The 21778-nt window shown below is 39.4% G+C and overlaps 1 protein-coding gene across 2 annotated transcripts in view; it reads left to right on the forward strand.

The window, feature by feature from the left end:
* Window positions 1-897: 897 nt before the first annotated feature.
* Vcl (vinculin) overlaps window positions 898-21778 on the forward strand; it is a 110370-nt gene continuing 89489 nt past the window's right edge. The window contains exon 1 of one of the 2 annotated variants that reach the window (XM_074079207.1): window positions 898-1182. In XM_074079207.1, coding sequence (XP_073935308.1) covers window positions 1015-1182 — 168 coding nt within the window. In that variant the 5' untranslated portion in view covers window positions 898-1014. The remainder of the gene's footprint in view (window positions 1183-21778) is intronic. The other variant, XM_074079209.1, reaches the window with a different exon arrangement.

The following is a 21778-nucleotide window of genomic DNA, read 5'->3' on the forward strand; positions in this document are numbered from 1 at the left end:
AACGAGAATTTGAGGTTAGGACAACACACAGAAGATGTCCTAAAGTGTGCTGGGAGGGGATTGGGCAATTTGTTCTTAACTACCAACGTGTGACAAGTACACACTTTTGTATTTTCCTCCCTTGTAGGCATCCGTCCTTGATGGAATACCATACAGTCACTAAAAAGAACGAGGTAGCGCTCTAGTTACCAAAAGTGAAAGATAACCAGGCAATTTTAATTCAGAGGGAAAACCCTTATAATTCTAGGAAAATGTGCAGTCTCCTTTACTTAGAAAATATCTACGTGCAAGTCAACGCATTGACACAGGGCTAGAAGGTCACGCACTGTTATCTGTGACCGTCTCGGAGGAGGGCAGTGGGAGCAGTCTGAGAAAGTCTATGAGACGCTCACGTTTCTCCGTACAGTTCTGTCGTTTGACTCTTTTACGTTTCCACGCCTTCCTGAGAGGAAATGAAAACGTACTTTGACTGCCTTGTGTGAACAGCGAAAAGTTGAGGACCTGGCGGCTAGCCCTGTGGTCAGAGTCCAGCCTGAGGTGAGGACACCCCGCCCCGCTGAGGTGATTCTGCGGAGGGGCGGAGCTCTGCAGATCCGTGGCGGGAGGTGGCCCCAGGGGGCGGGGCTATCCGACTCCTGCCGCACGCTCCGCTCCCACTATGCCCTTATAAGGAGCGCCCAGCGTTAAGGCTCGGGAATCCGGTTGCAATCCCTGTGGCGCAGCCCCAAACCCAGACCCCTCCCTTGGGAATGAGGGCGGGGCGGGGCTTTGGCGGCGCGGTGGTGAGGGCGGAGCTTCTCGAAGAGGGACCAATAGGAGGAGCAGCTCAGGTCTTAGCGGCTATGCCATTGGGCGCCACCAGGCGAGAGGGCGGGGCTCCCGTGAGGAGGCTGGTTACGCCGAGGGAAGCCCCGACTCTGTAGTCGCTGCTAGGAGTCAGTCTCTTCGCCGGTTCCTGGCCCCGCCGATCCAGTTCTCTGTTGCCTGCGGTTCGCCGCCCCGCTAGCCGCCGCGATGCCGGTGTTTCATACGCGCACGATCGAGAGTATCCTGGAGCCGGTGGCGCAGCAAATCTCGCACCTGGTGATTATGCACGAGGAGGGCGAGGTGGATGGCAAAGCTATTCCTGACCTCACGGCGCCTGTGGCCGCCGTGCAAGCGGCGGTCAGCAACCTAGTCCGGGTAAGCGCATTGGGCCTGGCACGGGAGCGGGGGCGGGAGATGTGCCCAGGGTCCCGGTCCGCCTCGCAGCCTCTCTCCGCGGGCTGGCTGGCTGCCTGCCTGTGGATTTGCGCGTGGGTTCTAGTGCCAGATGCCGTGGGTTCGAATGCTGATCACCCCGATCTGTGACCTTGAGCAAGCCCCTGAGCTCTGGGGACCTCAGTTTCCTCATCTATGAAATGGGGGCAATCATAATGAAAACCTGCCTTGCGGGTGTATTGTGAAGATTCAGCGAGGTATTTATTTTTTGTATAGTGCCTTAGAGTGGCGTTTGCCCGAAGCAGGCGCCCATTAATGATAGTTGTTAGGCTGTTTTGATAGCTCCTTCCCTTGGGTAGTCCCTTACGTTAACTACCTCGCTCTCAACTCCTTTTTAGGCCTCTCCTATCCTGCCTGTGGGTGGGCGTGGGTTCTCCTACTGATTTCCTGCTGTTCCTTCCAGGGATTCTTACTTGAGCCTTGCTGCTGTCCTAATACTTCTGCCTGTCTCTCGAGACCTGCTTTTCCCACCCGCCCACTTCTCCCCAGGGCTCCGGGTTTCTGGTCCTTTTTTGCACTTGTCTTTCTGACCACTTGTCTCTTTGCTGCCTCCTCTTTCCCTCGGGGCATTTTACTTGTGCTTGCATTTACACCAGTCTCCATCACCTTTGTGCAATAATTCGTGGTCAGGAGCTCCATTTTTCCTTTAGCTTAACCCTGCTGCCTTTCGTTTTATTGGATCCTGAGTATAGATTTCCACCTGGTTTTACCTGCTGTCACAGGCTTCCTCCTACTGGGGCCTTTCCTGACTCGGGGGCCCTCCTCCTCTGCCCCTCCTTCTGGCAGGAAGCAAGATGGAGCTGCTGGGAGAGGCCTGTGGAATCTGGGATCTACAGCCCCTGCCTGAGAGAAGGCTGGGCAGTCCCTTCTCCAGTTCACACTTTTCCTGGTGGCCAGTGGCTCTGAATTCCTTGTAGCCTACAGTTGTGATTTATAACTGAGGTGATTCCTACAGGAGGTGGATCTCACTTCTGAAACGGGGGTGGGGAGATATCGAGACTTGTCTCCAACAGTCCCTTGGCAAATGTCACACTTAATGTCCTACTCTGGTTGTGTGACTCAGACTGCTGCTGCCTATGAGGAACAACTCTGGAAAAAGTTCATACTGCTTGCTTACCGAGCTGTGTAAATAGTGTGTGTCTGGGTGATTGGGAGGTAACTGTGAGTCTTGGTGGGGCTTGGATTATTTATCTGATTAGAATACATGAGTGCCTTTAGAGGTACTAAGCAGTAAAGGTCTTCCCAAGTCTTTTGGGGCCTTGGGCTGTCTCAGGCAGTTCAGAAAGGCTCAGATTTTGGATGTGATAGGGAAAATGGGAAAGGAATTAGCTAGGAAGACAGGAAAGACACCAGAGACCAAATTCATGATCTTTCTTCTGTAAATAGATTTAGTAAGAATCTATTCAGTAAGAAGACCATATTCATTCAAAATATCTAATTCTACATTTCCTTGTTCTCTTTATAACTAATTTTAATCTAAGACTCCAGAGTACATTCTTATGTAGTGTTGTCTAACATGGCAGCCTTCCAGGCCTCCATTTTTCAACAAATGGGAAACAATGTAAAGAGACAAGGTAACAGTGTCCCTCCATGTAGTACTTCAGGAAATGAAATCTTAAAACCACATGTTGCTCTTGGAACACAGTGCAGTCAGGGGTTGATATCTGGCTCAGCTATTTAGAGAAAAGTTATTTATGAACTTCCATGCCATGAATTAATAAGCATTGAATGTGTTGCTGTACAAAGAATATTGTAATAAATTAGTGGTTCTCAGAGTATGCATGAGAATCACCAGTGGGGGCTTTTCAGTTGTAAAGATGTCCAGCTCCCATCTCAGACTTACCAAAGAGCTCTCAGGGGTGGGGTCAGGGCCTTGTATTTTAACGAAGCTTCATAGATGATTGTGATATACATCTTTGTTAGAAAACACTTTAATAGGCACTGAGGCAAATTAAAGAGAAATTAGGCCAATCACAAGCTGAAAAAAATTACTTCTCAATGCATACTAAAGAAAGGATTTGAGATTGGTGATAGATCTGAATTAGCCAGAGAGAAAGTGGAAAGGATTGTGCTGATAGTCATGAACAAAGGTACTGGTAAGTCACTTCCAGGCTCAGCAAGTGGATTGTCTTGATCGCAGTTTAGGAGGGAAATTGGAGAGAAATTAGAGATGAAGTCAGCGCATGATATATGGACAGTTTAACAGAAGACCTTATCCAACAAGATGAACAAAGAGAGTGGGAGGGGAAGCATGAGAATGGTGTGTGAAGAAAAGACTTGGATTTTATTCTGGGGAGGCCAGAGGATCTACCCAATGCTTTGAATTCTCAGGTCCAGTTGTGCCTTTTAAATATATGGATTCTATACATGTCTCAAGTTGCCAACTAGATTGTGTCTAGAGAATAGATTTTATTTGATACATATTTTTTTTTTTTTCTGCTCCCCAGTTGCTCCCTTCAACATTGGGACACAGATGGCTTTATAAATATTGTTGAAGGAAAAGAAACTATAGTAAGGCTAAGAAGTTAGAAGACTTTACAAATTAGTTGGTTATGAAGAAAATGGAGAAGGGATTCATTAGAAATCTAGTAGAAGTAATACAGCTCTATAATAGAACTCAGCTTGTTTGCAAGAAGCATATGCTATTAATATAAAATAATGAGACTGATTTTTGAGCAAATATTCTGTAATTTATGTAATTTGAGCGATTGTTTCTTGGGATTTATTTTATCCTTATTACATTGCTTTTCTTTTTCTTTTTCTTTTATTCATTTATTTATATGTGCATATATTGTTTGGGCCATTTCTCCCCGCTGCCTCCCACCCCTACATTGATTTTCTTTGGGAATTTCTTTCAGATTATTTACATATGTATGCCAAGTTAGGCTTATTTTGATCAAGAAAAATATACATTTTGACTGGTAGAATTTCTTGAACCTAGCTACTTTATTTACCATTCTTGATCTAAATGACTTTTGGATATTTCCAGAATTAAAAGTTACTAGATGAAGATGAAATTGTCAGTTGTTTAGCATAGTCATTCATTTATAAAACAGACTTCATTGAATATCAAAGCAGTAAGCATGGTAACTGGGCAGAATAAGTGTGATAATAGATTGAAAGTCTTAAGTAGCACACAGGAAGTAAAATACTGATGAAGATGAGATAACTTCTGATGGGAGATCTGGAAGGCTTCATGGAGAAAGTAGCATTTGTACTGGGCATTTAACTCAGAGATTAGAACATTTAAAGATGTGGTAAGAAATGCCTTACAAGCCAGAAGTTTCAAGAATATGAGGGCCAAGTTTTGACTTAGAGGACCATTAAGGTAACTGCTTTTTGGGGAACAGGACTCATTTGGATTTATAATTCCACGTATTTTTGTTAAGCAAAGTAGTCTGGTCACCATAAATTACAACTGAGCCATCATTTTGTACCCTTACAGAAAGGGTGGGATGAGAATATTTATTTATTTTTATGTTCTTTGTTTCTACTCAGGATCCTGAATAAGACCACTTTTGAAACAGCTTTGTTGAGATATAATTCGTATACCATAGTTTCACCCATTTAAAGCACAGAAGTTCTTGGTTTTTCTTGTTTTGTTTTTGCATATTTACAGAGTTGTGCAGCCATCACTGTGACCTAATTTTAGAACATTTTCAACTCCTCAAAAAGACCTATTAGCAGTCACTCATTCTCTCCCCAATCCCTCTACCTCCCCAGCTCCTGGCAGTTACCAATATACTTTCTGTCTATGTGCATCTGCCTATTCTGGACATTTTGTAGAAATGGAATAATACAGTATATAGGCTTTGTGTCTGTTTTCTTTCATTTAGCGTAATATTTTTTGCTTTCATCCATGGTGTAGCAAATATCAGAAATTTATTTTTTGTTGCTAAACTGTACTCTATTGTATGGAATAAGGCCATTTTAAACACAGAGCAAGTAAGTTCAATGCGATAATAAAGCAAGGGAATGTAAGTAGGAAAGGGAAGAGTGGGAAATGAGAAGTAGAGGCACACAAGAGATTCTAAGAATAGGATTCAGTAAGCAGTATGAAAAAGAAGTCTTAGGCTGTCAGTCTTCTAGCATGGTATATAAATTTTTCTTTTTCTTTTCCCATTGAAGTGCTCTATAGAAAACTGTCAGTCTTTGATGTGACCATTACAGTCATGTCAGTTTTATTAATGGGGCCTCAGATACTTTGCCTTCCCCATTGCATCTGAGGGCATGTGTTGTAACTATTCCTTGAGCTCATGAAATATTTATTTGGAGAGTTTTTGTGGCCTTGACTTTTATGGTCCTCACCCATATATCATATGCTCTTGGGACCAGTTCTGGGACAAATAGTACCATTGTCTTCACTTTAAACTGATAGATGGGAAAGGCTGCTCTGCTCTTAAAAGAAATCGGCAGTTAATTTTGTTACTTGTTATCAATATTAACGTCTGAAATTATTTTTGCTTTCATTTCTCTTAGTCAGTGTTGCACTTATTTCAGTTAAAATAAATAACAATATCTGAGTGATAGACCTGTGGGTGACTTTTTCTTCTTAATATTTTTGTATATTTTCTAATTTAAAAAATTAACATACTCATATTAAGCAAAAATAATAAGAACATTTGCATAATCCCTTAATGAAATACTTTAATGTGGGTGATCTTATTGCAATCCTGTGGGTAGATATTGTGTGGTCCCCATTTTATAGATGAGGAAATTATAGTTTAGCGAAATTAAGTAGCCTCCCTATAGCTAGTTAGCTTGGACTTAAACTCTGGCTCTCTTACTCCAGATCCTCTGCATTTTTCACTTCAACATTCCATATCTACTTAGATCAAAGTTGTTAAATATTAGTGAAGGTTTTCTACTTAGAATCAGAAGCAACAAAAATGCTGTTAGTCATAGAGTTTCCATTTGCCCTGGGCCTGGCAACAGTATCTATTTAGAGCATGGCTTTGGGGTAGCCTACATGAAGGGCCTATGTCAAGGTAGACTTCTGTTTCATAGCCACACCTCAATTTCACAGCATTCCTTTTGCTCCTTCCTTCCTTCCTTCCTTCCTTCCTTCCTTCCTTCCTTCTTCTCTCTCTCTCTTTCAGTCTCTTTTCTTTCTTATAGCAATAGACAACTGTAACTTTTCTTCAGCCCCCGTTACAGACACTGAGTAAGAACAGCATTAGAGAAAAACTACTTTGAAGAACACAAGACTCATTTGGGTTTTAATATTTCTTGTATGTTTGTCTAAAAACAAAGCAGCCTGGTCATTTTTATATACTTATTTAATTACTGGTTACTTATATAGGTATATATATCACAACTGAGAGTATAATCATTTTAAAAACCTTGTGACAACTTCCTGTTTTTTTCCTGTGACTTTAGGAAGGGGAAAGTGGATGGGAATATCCTCATTATCTATAGCCTGCCATCCAGTAGAGTGTGTGCATGCTTTGGTGTGACACTCATCATACTTGTTCAATATTTGTATTCTCTAACTACACTGTAAGTTACCTGGTGGCAGGGACCATGTCTGTTCTGGTTGTAGATATGCAGTATAAAATTTTAAATAGATATATTCATAGCATTCATTTTTATGTATAAACTTTTAGGAATTATTGAGCAATGGATATTTCTCATCCCCAGCTTTGAAACATCTGGTATAGCCAAATTTGAAGTCTCAGCAAATTTATAAATGGGCTTTGACTGAAACCAGTAGAATCTATACTAAGAGGGAGGAAAGACTGGCTAACAGCCCATTGTTTGAGATAACAAAAGTGTTTAGGCTATTTTGAGTTGTGGTTTCTCTGTTTCAGAGTCATTTCAACTATTCAGGCCACTTACTAAATTCATAATGTGAGGCTGTGTGCCTCTTATCTGGAAGTGGCATTTGGATTTTGCATTCTTTTTTGGGGAGTGCCTTTTTAAAATTTAATGATTTAGACCAGGTGTTGATATATTATTTGGAGTCTTGCTGGTTACAGTGTAGCCTCATGCTATGAGTCATGAATTCCTCATTAAAGATCTTTATTTTCTTGAACCATATGGCAAGAAGCAAAGATACCAGAGTTGATCTGCTGCCTTTTTTTGATTCTGGCTGATTTGGGGCCAACCTTTTCATTAAACCTTATGTTATGTTCATGACATTGAGGTATATTTTTATATAATAAACCAGCATTGGGGCAGTATCAAAACAAGTAGCAGCCCTTAATGAGAAACTATAAGAGATTAGCTGATTTCTATCTAGAGGTTCTTTTCAGAATAATGCTCTGTGCTTTCCTTTTTAGTCTTCCAGATAGGGTCTTGGGCCTGTGGCTGACTTTGGCCCCCATCCTCCTATCTCTTGTCTCCTGAGTAGCTGGGATTACAGGTATGTGCCATCACAACTAACTAGGACTTTTTTTTTGTTTTTGAGACAAGGTTTTGCTGTGTAGCCCAGGCTGGCCTGGAACTCAAGATCCTCTTGCGTCAGCCTCCCAATTGCTAGGATTACAGGCATGTACTACCATACCTGTCAAGGCCGGGATACTGATGAGAAGGGCTTTAAATTAGATCTTGTTGCTTTTAGGCAGGGCTGACCTTAAGCCTTCCCATATGGACAGGACTAGAAGAAGAAAACAAACTTCTGCCTTGGCATTTTTAAGCCTCAACAACCTTCTATTCTAGACAGTATAAATTCTTCAGTGTGAGCTTTTTTGTTTTTTTTGGTGGTCCTGGAGTTTGAACTTAGGGTTCATGCTTTGTAGGCAGGTGTTCTATCACTTGAGCTACTCTGCCAGCCCTTTTTTGTGTTGGGTATTTTCAGATAAGATCTTGTGCCATCTGCTGTCCTGATCCCATCCCATCATATCCCCCTCCCCCCCGCCTGCCACCTTGAACCACAATCCTCCTCATCTCTGCCTCCCAAGTAATGTTAAAAGTACAAGAGTTGGGGGAGAGGGAGGGGGTGGAGTGGTTTAGGGAGGGGGAGGGGGGAAGGGGGGAGAAATGATCCAAACATTGTATGTACATATGAATAAAAAAAAAAAGTACAGGAGTGGCCTTATAGGAGGAAAGTTTCTATCTGTAATAAGATCCTGGAATACCAAGAGAAGTTGGTATATTGCAGGAAGGACTTCTCATTGGAAGTTTTCATTTGTCTTTTTATTTCTTGTACCTTTGACTTGTAGCATTTTTGCAATATGTATTTATTTCTATTGGTCCACATAAATTAGATAACATCAGTTTGGAATTATCAGGTGCCTGCTGCTTTACTTTTTCAGCCATTTTAAGTACTTGTTTCCATATTGAGAGGCAGGCCTCCAGCCATATTTCCATTTTGGGAATGGTTATGGAGAGAAAAGCTGTCTTTTACCCGTTTCTTCTTAAGAAGTTAAAAAGTCAGGCATGGTACCTCATGCCTGTGATCCCAGCTACTCAATAGGCTGAAGCAAGAGGATCATGAGTTTGAGACCAGCTTGGTCTGGTTTCACAAAAAATAATTACATTAAAAAAGTTATAAAATGATTTATTGGGGAAGATTTTAAAGCAATTTTGTTTGGTTTTATTTTTGAATATTTTGAACAGTATACCATTGATAGCCATTTTTTATACTGAGTCTTTATACTGAGTCTAAAAAAAATAATCTTTGAAAAATAATTTTTCTTATTACAATTTACTTTTTTATTTTTTTTGAGACAGGATCTTGCTGTATAGCCCAGGTTGGCCTTGACCTCACTGTGTAACCCAGGTTGGCCTGAAACTCCATCCTCCTGCCTTAGGCCTTAGTCTTCCTAAACACTGGGATTATATGAACCACCATACTTGTCTCACAAATTACATTTTTGTTTTTCTCTTCTTGTGGGCTTGGGGTTTGAACTCTGGGTTTCATGCTTGCAAAGAAAGTATTCTACCACTTGAGCCACATATCCAATCCACAAATTACATTTTCATCCCCCCTCCCTCTTGTACTGGAGTTTGAGCTCATGGCCTCAAGCTTGCTAGGCAGGCATTTTACCACTTGAGCCACACCTTCACTTTTTCTGTCTACTCCAAACCTATTTGTGTTTCCCTGAGTATAAATACAAATTTGACTATAGATAGATATACCAGGGTCATATCTTTTTTTTTTTAACCATTATATAAAAAATGCAGACAAAACCAAGAACCACCTCTAATTTCCTGCTCATGATTTTGCAAAAAAAGTGAGGAAACCCAGTCTGTTACAACACCCAAGACTTTCTTTGCCATAGACTGTTCAGGGAGCTGAGCTCTAGTTAACTAACTACTGTTTCAGTAAGTGTAGAAGGAAATTACTTCAAAATAATAGGCTAGATCCTGAAAGACCTTCTATGTTGACATTTGTTAAGACATGGGGCCCAATAATCACTGATGCAGCTTGTTTGTGTGCATTAAATGTTGAGGTATGGATGATAGGATACTGAGTAAAAGGGGGTTTTGTGTAATTAGACATAGGAAATTGAAGGTTTGTTGCCTCTTTGCTTTGGTAAAAACTTTGTTGATTTTGTATTCTCAGAAGCTGGGTGATCAGTCCTTGGGTGACTGATTTGATTGCAGTTTTTCTTCCCGTCCCTCTCCTCTCCCTTAGGCTATCTCTCCCTTTAGATTGTTGGTTTCTTGAGGACAAGGACTGGGTTATACACCTGACATTCCCAGTGCTGTGCTCAGGATGGTGCCTAGGTAAATGTGCTGTGCTTTAATATTTGGTATTTCAGACGGTCATTTTAGCTTGTTTCGTGATTATGAGGATAGCTTCTTATCTCTCTTGGAAGGCCTTGTGATTCTCATCGTGCCCTCAAATGTTGCTGTATTCCAAATACTTATGTGATCACAAAGAGAAACAAAGGATCCTCAATGATATTTTATTATATCAGTTACATATTTTGAAATTTTAGATTCCCCAAAAATTTCTTTGTCACTTCTTTCAGAAGTCATCCCATTAGCTCGGTGTGTATGTATAGAGGATGATGGGTCCTTAAAACTAAAAATGTTCTACAAATATTGTTAAGTTGAATGAAGTCAACTAGCCAGGAGAACTAGTCTGCTGGCTCTGCTGCTAATATTTAAATAAGTAGGGTTTTAGTTTTAGTTTTTGTTTTTTTTTAATTAATAAAATGTGATTTTTTTCTTAAAAAAAGAAATGAAGTTGTAGAAAATAGACTCTTTGACCCTTAGAGAATTTTCCACTGATAAAATTTTCAGTTGAATGACTTTTAAGTGGAAAGTGGCTGAATTTCAGTGCAATTCTTAGCATAGCTGGCCACAATTCAAGTTAAAGTCATCCCTTCTTTTGAAATAAACTTAAGTTATTCCCATAAGTAAGCTTTCTGTGAAGAAAGAAATGGCAGTTTGTTCTCAGAGTCGAGAGTTGAGGTCTTCAGTTATCTCTAACTTTCCAGTGTTTCTGTCCTGCTTATCATTTATCTACCAGGTGGAAAACATGTTTTTATTAATGCAATTAAGATAAAGATATATAAGTGGGCTAGTGAATCTTATACAGAAAAACATCTATACCAGCAACAACTAAATTTCTTGTTCTACAGTTCTCCCAAATGGTAAAATGATTTATCAGACTGTAGTAATGCCCATTGTTATGTATTGTGAACAATACTAAGGTACGTGTGTGTGATCTCTACCTTCAAGTTGCTAAAAACACAGATGAAATCAGTGACCTTATAAAAGGTTTATCCACTTAGGCTCCACCAATGCAATTGTTGCAGAATTTAAGTTATTTCTCTTAAAAGGCTTATGTGTTAGTGCTGCAAATGTCATTGTTTTTATTCTTTGGAGTTACAGAGAAAATGTGATGTGGGAAAAAGTGGGCCACCAGAGAAGAGTAAGCAGTTGGTGGGCCCCATAATAAGGAAAAAAACCTGTGGTCTTGCTTTCTTTTTCTCTCTCTCTTTCCCTTTCCTTTATTTTTTTGGTGATGCTGGGTTTTGAACTTGGACATCATGCTTTCTACACAGGTGCTCTACCACTTGAACCACACAGCCAGCTCTTTTTGCTGTAAGTATTTTTCCAGTTGGGTTTTGTGTGTATGCCCCGACTAGCCTGGATCTTATCCTCTTTATTTATGCTTCCAGTGGAGCTGGGATGACAGGCTCACCCCACTACACCCAGCTTTTTCCTAGAGATGAGGCCTTGCTGACTTATTCCCTAGGCTGGACTGGAACCATGATCATCCTGTTTTCTGCTTCCTGAGATTATAAATGTGGGACACTGTGTCTGGCCCTCACTCAGTTATAATTTCTTCCAAAGCACAGTGTTCCTTGTGAACCTTTAAATGTGCTGTTGTTTCTTATGTACTTGGATAGTTTCTACTAATTCTCAAATTCCATAATATAGTTCATTTTTTAAGGGATGCTTTCCTGGACTACCTCTAAATTAGTTAGATCCCTCTCGCATATGCATTCTGTATTTTTCCTTATTGTGCTTTCACATTTGCAATTATTTGTGATTAATTATTGTTTATTTCTTTAATGTCTTTACTTCCACCAGAATCTCAGGGGCAAATATTAATTCTGCTGTACTTGCCCCTAAATTTTTAGCAACCATCACATGCCTGGAACATAGTAGCAGGTCTTGTGAAAAACAGGAGGACCAAAAACTGTTTTAAAGCCTCTTTGGAAGAATATAGTATATATTATGCTATGGGTTAATCTTGGTGACACTGAACTGCCAATTAAGAAAGTAGCTGTCAATCCTTGCCTGCCACAGAGCAATCCAATTCATGTTGAATAGATTCCAGGTACAATTCTGGGGTGCCTATGGGGATAATTCTGCCTAACCCAACAGAGAATTATACAGAATATATAAGTTTTAGTAAAAATAATATATAGATTTAGAATTCTCTATTAATTTGAGCTTTTGCAAATGAACAGAATGGCCAACTTTGACAAAATGGATCTAGTATGAGTTAGCAAATACCAAAGTTTTTTGTGGTACTGGGGTTTGAATTCTGGGCCTCATGCTTGCTAGGCAGGTGTACTACCACTTGAACCACTCCCCTAGCACAAAGTCAGACTTTAGATATAGATGACCAGGTAAATCAGCAGGAAATCTTAACAACAGACTTGGAAGGCACTAGCATATAATGGTTCAGAGTTCAAATTAAGTTCAAATCTCATCATTGACACCTTGGAGCTAGGTACCACCAGGAAAGTTATTTGAACCTATTTTTCATGATCCTACTCTGTAAAACAAAATTAAAGGGAGTACTGTACTTAATGTTACTGTAAGCATTAGATGAGATCATTAAAATGTTTAGAACAATTCCTGACACACAGTTAGGAGCTCAGTTTGTATTTTTTTTTTTTTTTTTTTTTTTTTCCGGTGCTGGGGACCGAACTCAGGGCCTTACACTTGCCAGGCAAGCGCTCTTCCACTGAGCTAAATCTCCAACCCCCTCAGTTTGTATTAGATTTTATCACTAATATTCTTTCCCATGATTGTAAGCACATTTTAAGTGCTAAACTAATGAAAAGGCAGTGTTGGTTTTTTTTACAAAACTGTCTAAGCATAGCTTCTTTTACTCAACAAGGCAAAATGCCAATGAAAGCTTTTAGTAGAATTCCATATGTTGTGGAATATACAGTTATACCAACTGTGGGGAAAATATCACTCAGAATTTTGGATGCCTGAACCTTTGATTGCCAGTTTCCCGTCATTAAAGATAACCATCAGTTTTTGTTGTTATTGTTTTGTTTTTGTGCCAGGCATCAAACCCAGGGCCTCACACATGCTAAGCAAATCCTCTACCATTGAGCTATATTCTGCTTAGCCTCCCAAGTTGCTGGGATTGCAGGCATGCAACAGGCTTAAATTTTTAATTACTATCTCTTTTATTTGGAGCAGTAGTGAGGAAAAGGCTCTCCTGTTTCTTTTTTTCTTTTTTGAAACAGGGTCTCACTTTGTAGTCCAGGGTGGCCTTGAACTCTGGATCCTCCTCACTCCTCTTCCCAAGTGCTGGGGTCACAGGTTTGCCATGCCATGCCCTGCTTCACTCCCAATTAAGAACTGAGACTTAGGATTTGGGATTTTAGCCCAAGCATTCATTGTCCTGTTTTCTACAAAAATAAACTAAAGGGGTAGCCAGGCTCTCCAGTACAATAATAAAAAGGAACCAGCCTTCCAGGAAGAGTTGAGTATGATGCATTTGTGAAATAGAATTCATCATAGGCTGGAGCAGCCATTTAATTTAACAAATACTTAATGAGTACATATAGTCAGATAGTGGAATAGCTTCATATTTCTTGTTAGAAAGGAGGGATAGAATCTCTTTCAGTTGTCTTGCCAAATATTAAGAATATTAATAGAGTGAAAAATGAGATTTAGGAGACCATAACTACTAGTTTGGAGGTTATATCCATTATTTTTAGTCTTTTAATGACTTTTTTTTTTAACGATAAACATTTAACTTCAAGGTCTTAATTATCACCTTAACTCTCCTCCTGAGTACTAAAAAGATCTTGGGCTGGGGGGTAGAGTGGCTCAAGTGGCCCCAATACTGCAAAACAAGCAAACAAACAAAACATTTTAAATTCCATTTTGGTATCCAAGATTTTGTTGTTGATTCTTTTTTAGCCTACGAATGAGAAGTTATTTTTATCTTCTATAGGGTTTTCCTCCCACTTTCCTACATTTACCATTTTCTTTGAGGGACAAGAGAAGCATACCTTCCTTTTGGAACATTTCCCTTTTTTCTGAAATCCATCTTTCACTAATGTCTTTAGTGGGGTCTTTGGGCAATACATTCCCTATTATTTTATTTGTCTAAAAATATCATTATTTTGGCCTTATTTTTTATTTTATTTGTTTTTGGTGGTACTAGGAATTGAACTCAGGGTCTTACATTTGATAGGCAAGCACTCTGGGGTTTGAACTCAGGACCTCATACTTGCTTAGGCAGGCACTCTACCACATGAGCCACTCCACTAGCTCTTTTTTGTGTTGGGTTATTTTTGAGATAGGGTTTCTCGAACTGTTTGTCCAGGCTGGCTTCGAACCTCAAGCCTCCTGATCTCTGCCTCCTGAGTAACTAGAATTATAGGCTTGAGCCTCTGGCGCTTGCTCTGCTTCAGTTTTAATATACTCTTCTTATTCTTTATTTTATAAATGGTTAGCTTATTATTATTATTTTGTTTGATAAAAAGCATCTTGGAGTATAGAAATTTCAAGAGCTTAATACCCCAAGATCTCCCCTTATCCACGGGAAATATGTTCTAAGAACCCCAGTAGATGTCTGAAACCATAACCACAAGTAGTACTGATATACACTGTTTTTTCTATATAGTAATACATACCTATGGTAAAGTTTAATTACTAAATTAGGTACAGTAAGACATTACTGAACTAATAATAAAATAGAACAGTTATAAAGATACACTATAATCACAGTTGGATGATTGTGACCTCTCTTGATTTCTCTTTCCTACTGCCTGGAATTACCCTTTCTTTCTCTCTTGTTAGAATGGCCCAGCACACTTGCCACTCTCCATGAAGGTCTTCTGAAGCTGCTGAGTTGAAGTTTATCTCCCTTTGCTGTGTTCCTATAAGACTTGACTGTGGTTCTTAACAAACTCTTAGGAATTAGACCCACTTGTATTCATGTTGGTTTCTACCTCCCTTCTTTCACTCTCCACCTGCTTCTAAATCTGAGTTCTAGATGACATCTCATATTCCCATCATGGGACTGCTTGCACAGTACTTAGATACTTTCATGTTGAGCTGGTTGCATTTGTAGCACTGCAGTTTTTCCTCTTGTCGGAGCAAGAAAAGACCGATAACAATTCTGAGTCATAGTCAGCAGAGTGATTTTCCAGTTTGGAGGCCATAACATAGCCTTGTACATCAGATAAATGTTCTTTCCTAATTTGAGAAGTCACTGGAGTAAAAGAAACTATAAATAAACATCCTTTCTAAAACTTCCATATCTATTGCACCTGTTTTTTTCTTTTTTTGGTGGTACTGGGGTTTGAACTCAGGGTATGTATGCCTCCAAAGCTTGCATGTTACATTTTCCTGACATATACCAGAAGATTTATTTGAATGGGAAGCTCCAATTTGGGCTCTTCTACAGCTTCTATAAAAAGGCAGATTCCTCAGTTAGTCTGTGCAGTCATACTATTCTGATGACACCCAGGAAGGAAAATGTAAAATTCTCTCTGGGTCTGAAAATTGGCATTTTTAAAATTTGTGATTAACAAATAAGCAAATCTTCTTTTTCTTCAAGTAATGTTCTGTTGATCTTTCCTTCCCTATGTATGCTTTTCTTCTTTTCCTTCCTCAAAGCTACCAGTCAATATTAGACTGATTATCTTCTGATCACTCCCTCTCATCCAGTATTGTCAAGTAAATTTTCCTTAAGTGTAGCTCTGATCCCAAAACCCTCTTCTCCAGAAACCTTCTATGCTTCCTTTACATTGTCTTCTGGGCAATGATATAAATTTCTTATTCTAGCTCTTAAAGGGTATCTCATTCTAACCCCTCTGATCTTATTTCTCTGTGGAGAGCAGGATTCCGCAAACTATAGCCTCTGTACTAAATTTTGTACTGCCTAGGGGCTAAGAATAGTGTTTACATTTTTTAGTGTTTGAAAAAAGTTGAAAGAAGACTGATATTTTGTAATACATGAAGTCATCCAAAATTAAAATTCCAGTGTCCATAAATAAAGTTTTATTAGGACACAGCCATGCCTATTAATTTACTTATTTTGTATGGTTGCTTTCACACTTACAATGACGGACTTGAGAAGTTGTGCCAGAGACCATATGGCACACAAAGGTTAAAATATTTATTGTCTAGCCCATAAGAAAAAACTTGCCAACTGCAACCTTGGAGTTGTAAATAGGCCTCAGAGATATTCAAATGCAACATTCTCATTTTACAAGTGAGAAAATGTATTCTCAGACGTAATCAATAGTGTGTCTAAAGCACATTCTTTTGGCAATGGAGAAACCAAAATCAGGACCCAGGGCTGATCTTCCCCATCATGTACCTTACCTATGAAGTCTGGACTAGCTCTTTGAGACTGTTAGGCATTTTATGAACAAACTCCAGTGCTCCTCATTTCTTTTCTTTTCTTTTTTTTTTTAATGTGGTACTGAGGCTTGAACTCAGGGCCTTCACATTGAGCCACTCCACCAGCCCTTTTTGTGTTAGGTATTTTTGAGCTAGGGTCTTTTTTTTTTAAATTTTTTTTTTAATTATTCATATGTGCATACAATGCTTGGGTCATTTCTCCCCCCTGCCCCCACCCCCTCCCTTACCACCCACTCCGCCCCCTCCCTCTCCCCCCCACCCCCTCGATACCCGAAACTATTTTGCCCTTATCTCTAATTTTGTTGAAGAGAGAGTGTAAGCAGTAATAGGAAGGAACAAGGGTTTTTGATAGTTGAGATAAGGATAGCTATACAGGGAGTTGACTCACATTAATTTCCTGTGCATGTGTGTTACCTTCTAGGTTAATTCTTTTTGATCTAACCTTTTCTCTAGTTCCTGGTCCCCTTTTCCTATTGGCCTCAGTTGCTTTTAAGGTATCTGCTTTAGTTTCTCTACGTTGAGGGCAACAAATGCTAACTTAATTTTTCAGGTGTCTTACCTATCCTCACCTCTCCCTTGTGTGCTCTCGCTTTTATCTTGTGATCAAAGTTCAATCCACTTGTTGTGTTTGCCCTTGATCTAATGTCCACATATGAGGGAGAACATACGATTTTTGGTATTTTGGGCCAGGCTAACCTCACTCAGAATGATGTTCTTGAGCTAGGGTCTTGAGGAACTATTTGCCTGGGCTGGCTTCGAGCCTCGATCCTCCTGACCTCTGCCTCCTGAGTTGCTAGGATTACAGGGGTTAGCCACTGGCACCTGGCTAGTGCTCCTCATTTCTATGCACATATGACACTTCCTTCCATCTAAGATGTCTTTGTCCCTCCAGAAATTATATCTTCTTTAAGGATTAGCTTAAATCTTGACTCATCTGACCCCAACAAGTGTATAAACTCTATCCACTGACCCCAGTAGTGCTAAGTTATACTTCCTTTTTGGCACTCATGAACAGGTCATCAAAGTAGGCCTAATGTTCCAGGCTGTCAGCTTCCTAGCAATACAACTTTGTGTCACCTAAGGAAGTATCATCTGTAGAGTGCCTTCCACCTAGAACTCTCAGGGGAAAAAAAAGAATGGATTAATTTAAAACTAACTGGTTATAAGAGATGCCTTAAACATCTCTAGTATGCTTCTCTTCTGTTAAAAAATAAAGAGAAAATACGTCAGTGATCAGCTATTTAGGAGATTTTATAGAGTTTATCTACATCTTATCTACCTAGCTACTGGCAGAATATGTATACCCTGGAGAGAGAACTTGGATTTCTCCTAAGGAGGATTACCCAATTTGTGATGATTATTTAATCCTTAAGTATATTTATTGATTTACTAGGCTCACAGAAACTTGCCTGCTCAGGTAGACATTCAAATTCAACAATGAAAACTTGTCACACTCTCTCTTGATTTCCAAAGACTCTGCTGTTACATCTTTTTAAACCTAGTTTGAGAGGGTTTCCATTTATATTTATTTTTTTTTTGTGGTACTGGGGTTTGTAGTCTGGGCCTCACGCTTGTTAGCTAGGCAAACACTCCACCACTTAAGCCACTCTGCCAGCCCGAGGGTTTCCATTTATAAACAGAATATAGAATAATGTTATTTGATTAGCCATTAGGAGTGAACTTGACATTTAATGAAGATTGAACTTGATGTTTCAAGGATTATAGTTTAGCATATATGTGCTTTGCCAGCACTGTCTCTTAATACTTTTCTTTAAACAACAAACTAGATAGACTAATGGACTCTCAGTACAGTATAATTCTCTCAATTCTGCCTAATTCTGTTTCTCTTTGACCAACTGGGAATGAGTTGTTTGAGATGGTAGGGCTGGAACTTCCTAATGGGTTTAGTTGTGGCACATGTTCAACATCTAGGCCATGGCATTGTTATTTTGTATTGTGAGTAAGTGAAACAAAAGAAAATGAACTTAATATTCTTACAAAAGTCTTTCTCTGGTTTAAACAGATGCCGAGTCTAATCCATTAATGTTACATGAAGATCAGTGATGAAATATAATCTGCTAAAGGCAAAAACACAAATAGTATTGCAGGGTTGGTTTACAGCTTATTTCTGTCAGTCCATTTTGGCCAGTTTGGTCTAGAGGTGTGGCAGCTGTTCTCTAATTTCACTTTTCAGCAAATTTAGAAGTGAGTCTGTGCTCAGCTCATATATAGTCACCCTAAATTGTTTGCAGTTGTTGAGAAGATAAAACCACCTAGAAGAAAAGCCTGAAGGTTTAACTTTGGAAGTTTATTTAGTATGAAAACCATAAAAGTCTCTCTTCTATGAGCATTTTAATTGGGAGCCTTGCCATTTGCTACATGGGTTTTACAAAATAGAATTTCCAGCTCTGGGTACCCATGAGAAATTTTTTGTAGCTTGATTGCTGTTTTCACTACAAAGAAATAGTGAAATATTGCTTGTGACCCTAATTTAGTGGATGAGTGTTTATTGTGGCCTAGAGCCAAATTCAATTATCATAATGTAAAAGAGATGGAATAATTTCTAATTAGCAAGCAAGATAGCTCCCAACATTAGTAAAGACATTTAAAGACTTTTGCCATTGGGTTATTATTTCAAATTTTAAAACCCTTTTTTTTTAAGAGAAGGCTACATTATTGATTAGTCCTGGCTCACTTTTTTTTTTTTTTTTTGAGAATTTTTATTTTTTATTTTTATTTTTTTTTTCATTTTTCTTTTATTATTCATATGTGCATACAAGGATTGGTTCATTTCTCCCCACTGCCCCCACCCCCTCCCTTACCACCCACTCCGCCCCCTCCCTCTCCCCCCCCCAATACCCAGCAGAAACTATTTTGCCCTTATTTCTAATCTTGTTGTAGAGAGAATATAAGCAATAATAGGAAGGAACTAGAGTTTTTGCTGGTTGAGATAAGGATAGCTATACAGGGCATTGACTCACATTGATTTCCTGTGCGTGGGTGTTACCTTCTAGGTTAATTCTTTTTGATCTAACCTTTTCTCTAGTACCTGTTCCCTTTTCCTATTGGCCTCAGTTGCTTTGAGTTATCTGCTTTAGTTTCTCTGCGTTAAGGGCAACAAATGCTAGCTAGTTTTTTAGGTGTCTTACCTATCCTCATCCCTCCCTTGTGTGCTCTCGCTTTTATCATGTGCTCATAGTCCAATCCCCTTGTTGTGTTTGCCCTTGATCTAATGTCCACATATGAGGGAGAACATACGATTTTTGGTCTTTGGGGCTAGGCTAACCTCACTCAGAATGATGTTCTCCAATTCCATCCATTTACTTTTAAAAGCTAGTTGAGGGCAGGTTGACTCAGTTCATCTTTCCTAAGTGAGTAGTAGTTAAGCAAGCCCTAGTGAGCCTAATGGATCTTGGCTGTGGAAAACTTCCAGCTTTTGGGAAGGAAAGCCAGCACAGTTGTACCTCAGTTGGTCAGACTGCTGTGTTCTCCTTGCCCATTGTGAATTTGAAGTTTTCTGCCCTTCCTGCTACCTAATTGCTCTATAGAATTACAGAATTGTGCAAAATAACAGTAGGAAATATAATTGAATCCCACTCTCACTTAAAAAAAGATACGTGAGCAGCTTCAGTTCTGCCAAGGTTTCTCCCAGTTTAGGATTACAGCATGGGTGTGCTGAACTGAACACCATAATGTGAGTGATTTTAAGCAAGTCAGTTAACTTCTGGTGCCTCTATTCCTCATCTATAAAATGGGATAGTAAGTGGTACCTTCTTCATAAGTAATGAGGTACTAAAGAGCTCCTGACTTACATCATATGCTCTATTAAAAAAAGTTTTAAGGAGAAAACTGAAATCACAAGAGTGCTGCAATGGAGGAGAAAAAGAAAAAGAAAAAGGGCTGGGTGCCCGTGGGTCCCATTTGTAATCGTAGCTACTCAGGAGACAGAAATCAGGGAGATCGTAGTTCTAAGCCAGCCCAGGCAAATAGTTCATGAGACCCTATCTCAAAAATACCCCTCACAAAAAGGGCTGGTGGAGTGGCTCAAAGTGAAGGCCTTGAGTTTAAGCATCAGCACCGCAAAAAGAATAAAAGAAAAGAAAAAGAAAAAGGGAACATTGCTTATTTGATGTCTGTTAACTACCAGTCCCTATTCCAGGTGATTTACATCATTGACCCTGGGAGAGAGTTTACTTTTCCTGTATTACTGATAAGGAGACAGAGGCTCAATGATAGTAAGTTCCTTAGCAGAGCCCGCGAGATCAAGACTGCCTCATTCCAAAGCTCCAGTTCTTTTCCCGATACTCCAGTTACCTTGCAGGACAGGAAGGAGGACCTAGTTTTCTTGAAAATAGCTGTGTTTCAAAAATTCATTTACAAACTGGTTGTTTGGAGTTATTTTTCTGCAGAGACAATATTATAAGTGGTGGTTACATGCAGAGGCTACAATGTAATGGAAATCTTGCACATTTGTGAACTAAAACTGTTAAGAAAAGATATGTGTTTGTAATTTTAACTATTGAAGCAGGGTAAAAAAACCAGAAAAAGTAGTACATTTTAAATTTTGTGGAACAATACTTTGAGAAAAGCAGGTTTGGTTAAAGGGCAGTGAGGAAGAAGGTGGAGACTTGTTTTGATTCTGCTGGGGCTTTTGGGATACATGTGCACTAGACATTAATAGCACATTCACACATATTATTTCTCTTTCCTTCTAACTATACAGGAGACATGGCAGACGATAGTGTTGACCTAGTTTCCCATAGCTTATTTAGCTGTCCGTTTTTAAAACAAAAATTTTTTTTTTCTTTTTTGGCAGTACCAGGCTTTGGACTCAGGACCTTGTACTTGCTTAGGTAGGTGCTGTACCACTTGAGCCACACTCCCAGCCCTCAATTTTTAAAAAAATGGCATGTGGGAACCTACCTGGTCATCTTAATATTGCCACAGTTTATAGATGTATTGAAGAGTGAAGATGAAAGAATGAAGGTTTTGCTGAGTTAATTGTGCAGGATTTAGAAGGAATAGAGGAGTAGAGGCTATATATGGGTAGATAGGAAGTTGACCTCTTGGTTTTGGGTTTTTTTTGGGTGGTACTGGTGTTTGAACTCAGGGCTTTCAGGTTGCTCAGTATCCACTCTACTACTTGAGCCACCAGCCCCAAAGTTGGTAGAATTAAATATTAATCTGTTTTGCTACTTGTCTTTATCATTTTACTTATTTCAGTGGGCATTTATTTTTCTGAGCACTTAGGATGTGCCAGACACTGTGTCATGGCTATGAGGGGAAAAAACATTCTCAGATCTCAAGTCACACATTCCCTAGGGAATTTGCTCTCCACTCGAAGCATGTACTAGATACCTCATTCTGCTCATCCAATAGTCTTTTCCTCCCCAATCAGTATTTGTGAATATGCAGTTGTTCCTTAGTTATAAGTAGTGAGAATAATACTGAATTCTCATTTATGTAATCTTTTTAGTACCTA

This window comes from Castor canadensis, chromosome 7 (assembly GCF_047511655.1).
Source record: "Castor canadensis chromosome 7, mCasCan1.hap1v2, whole genome shotgun sequence".
NCBI lineage: Eukaryota > Metazoa > Chordata > Mammalia > Rodentia > Castoridae > Castor > Castor canadensis.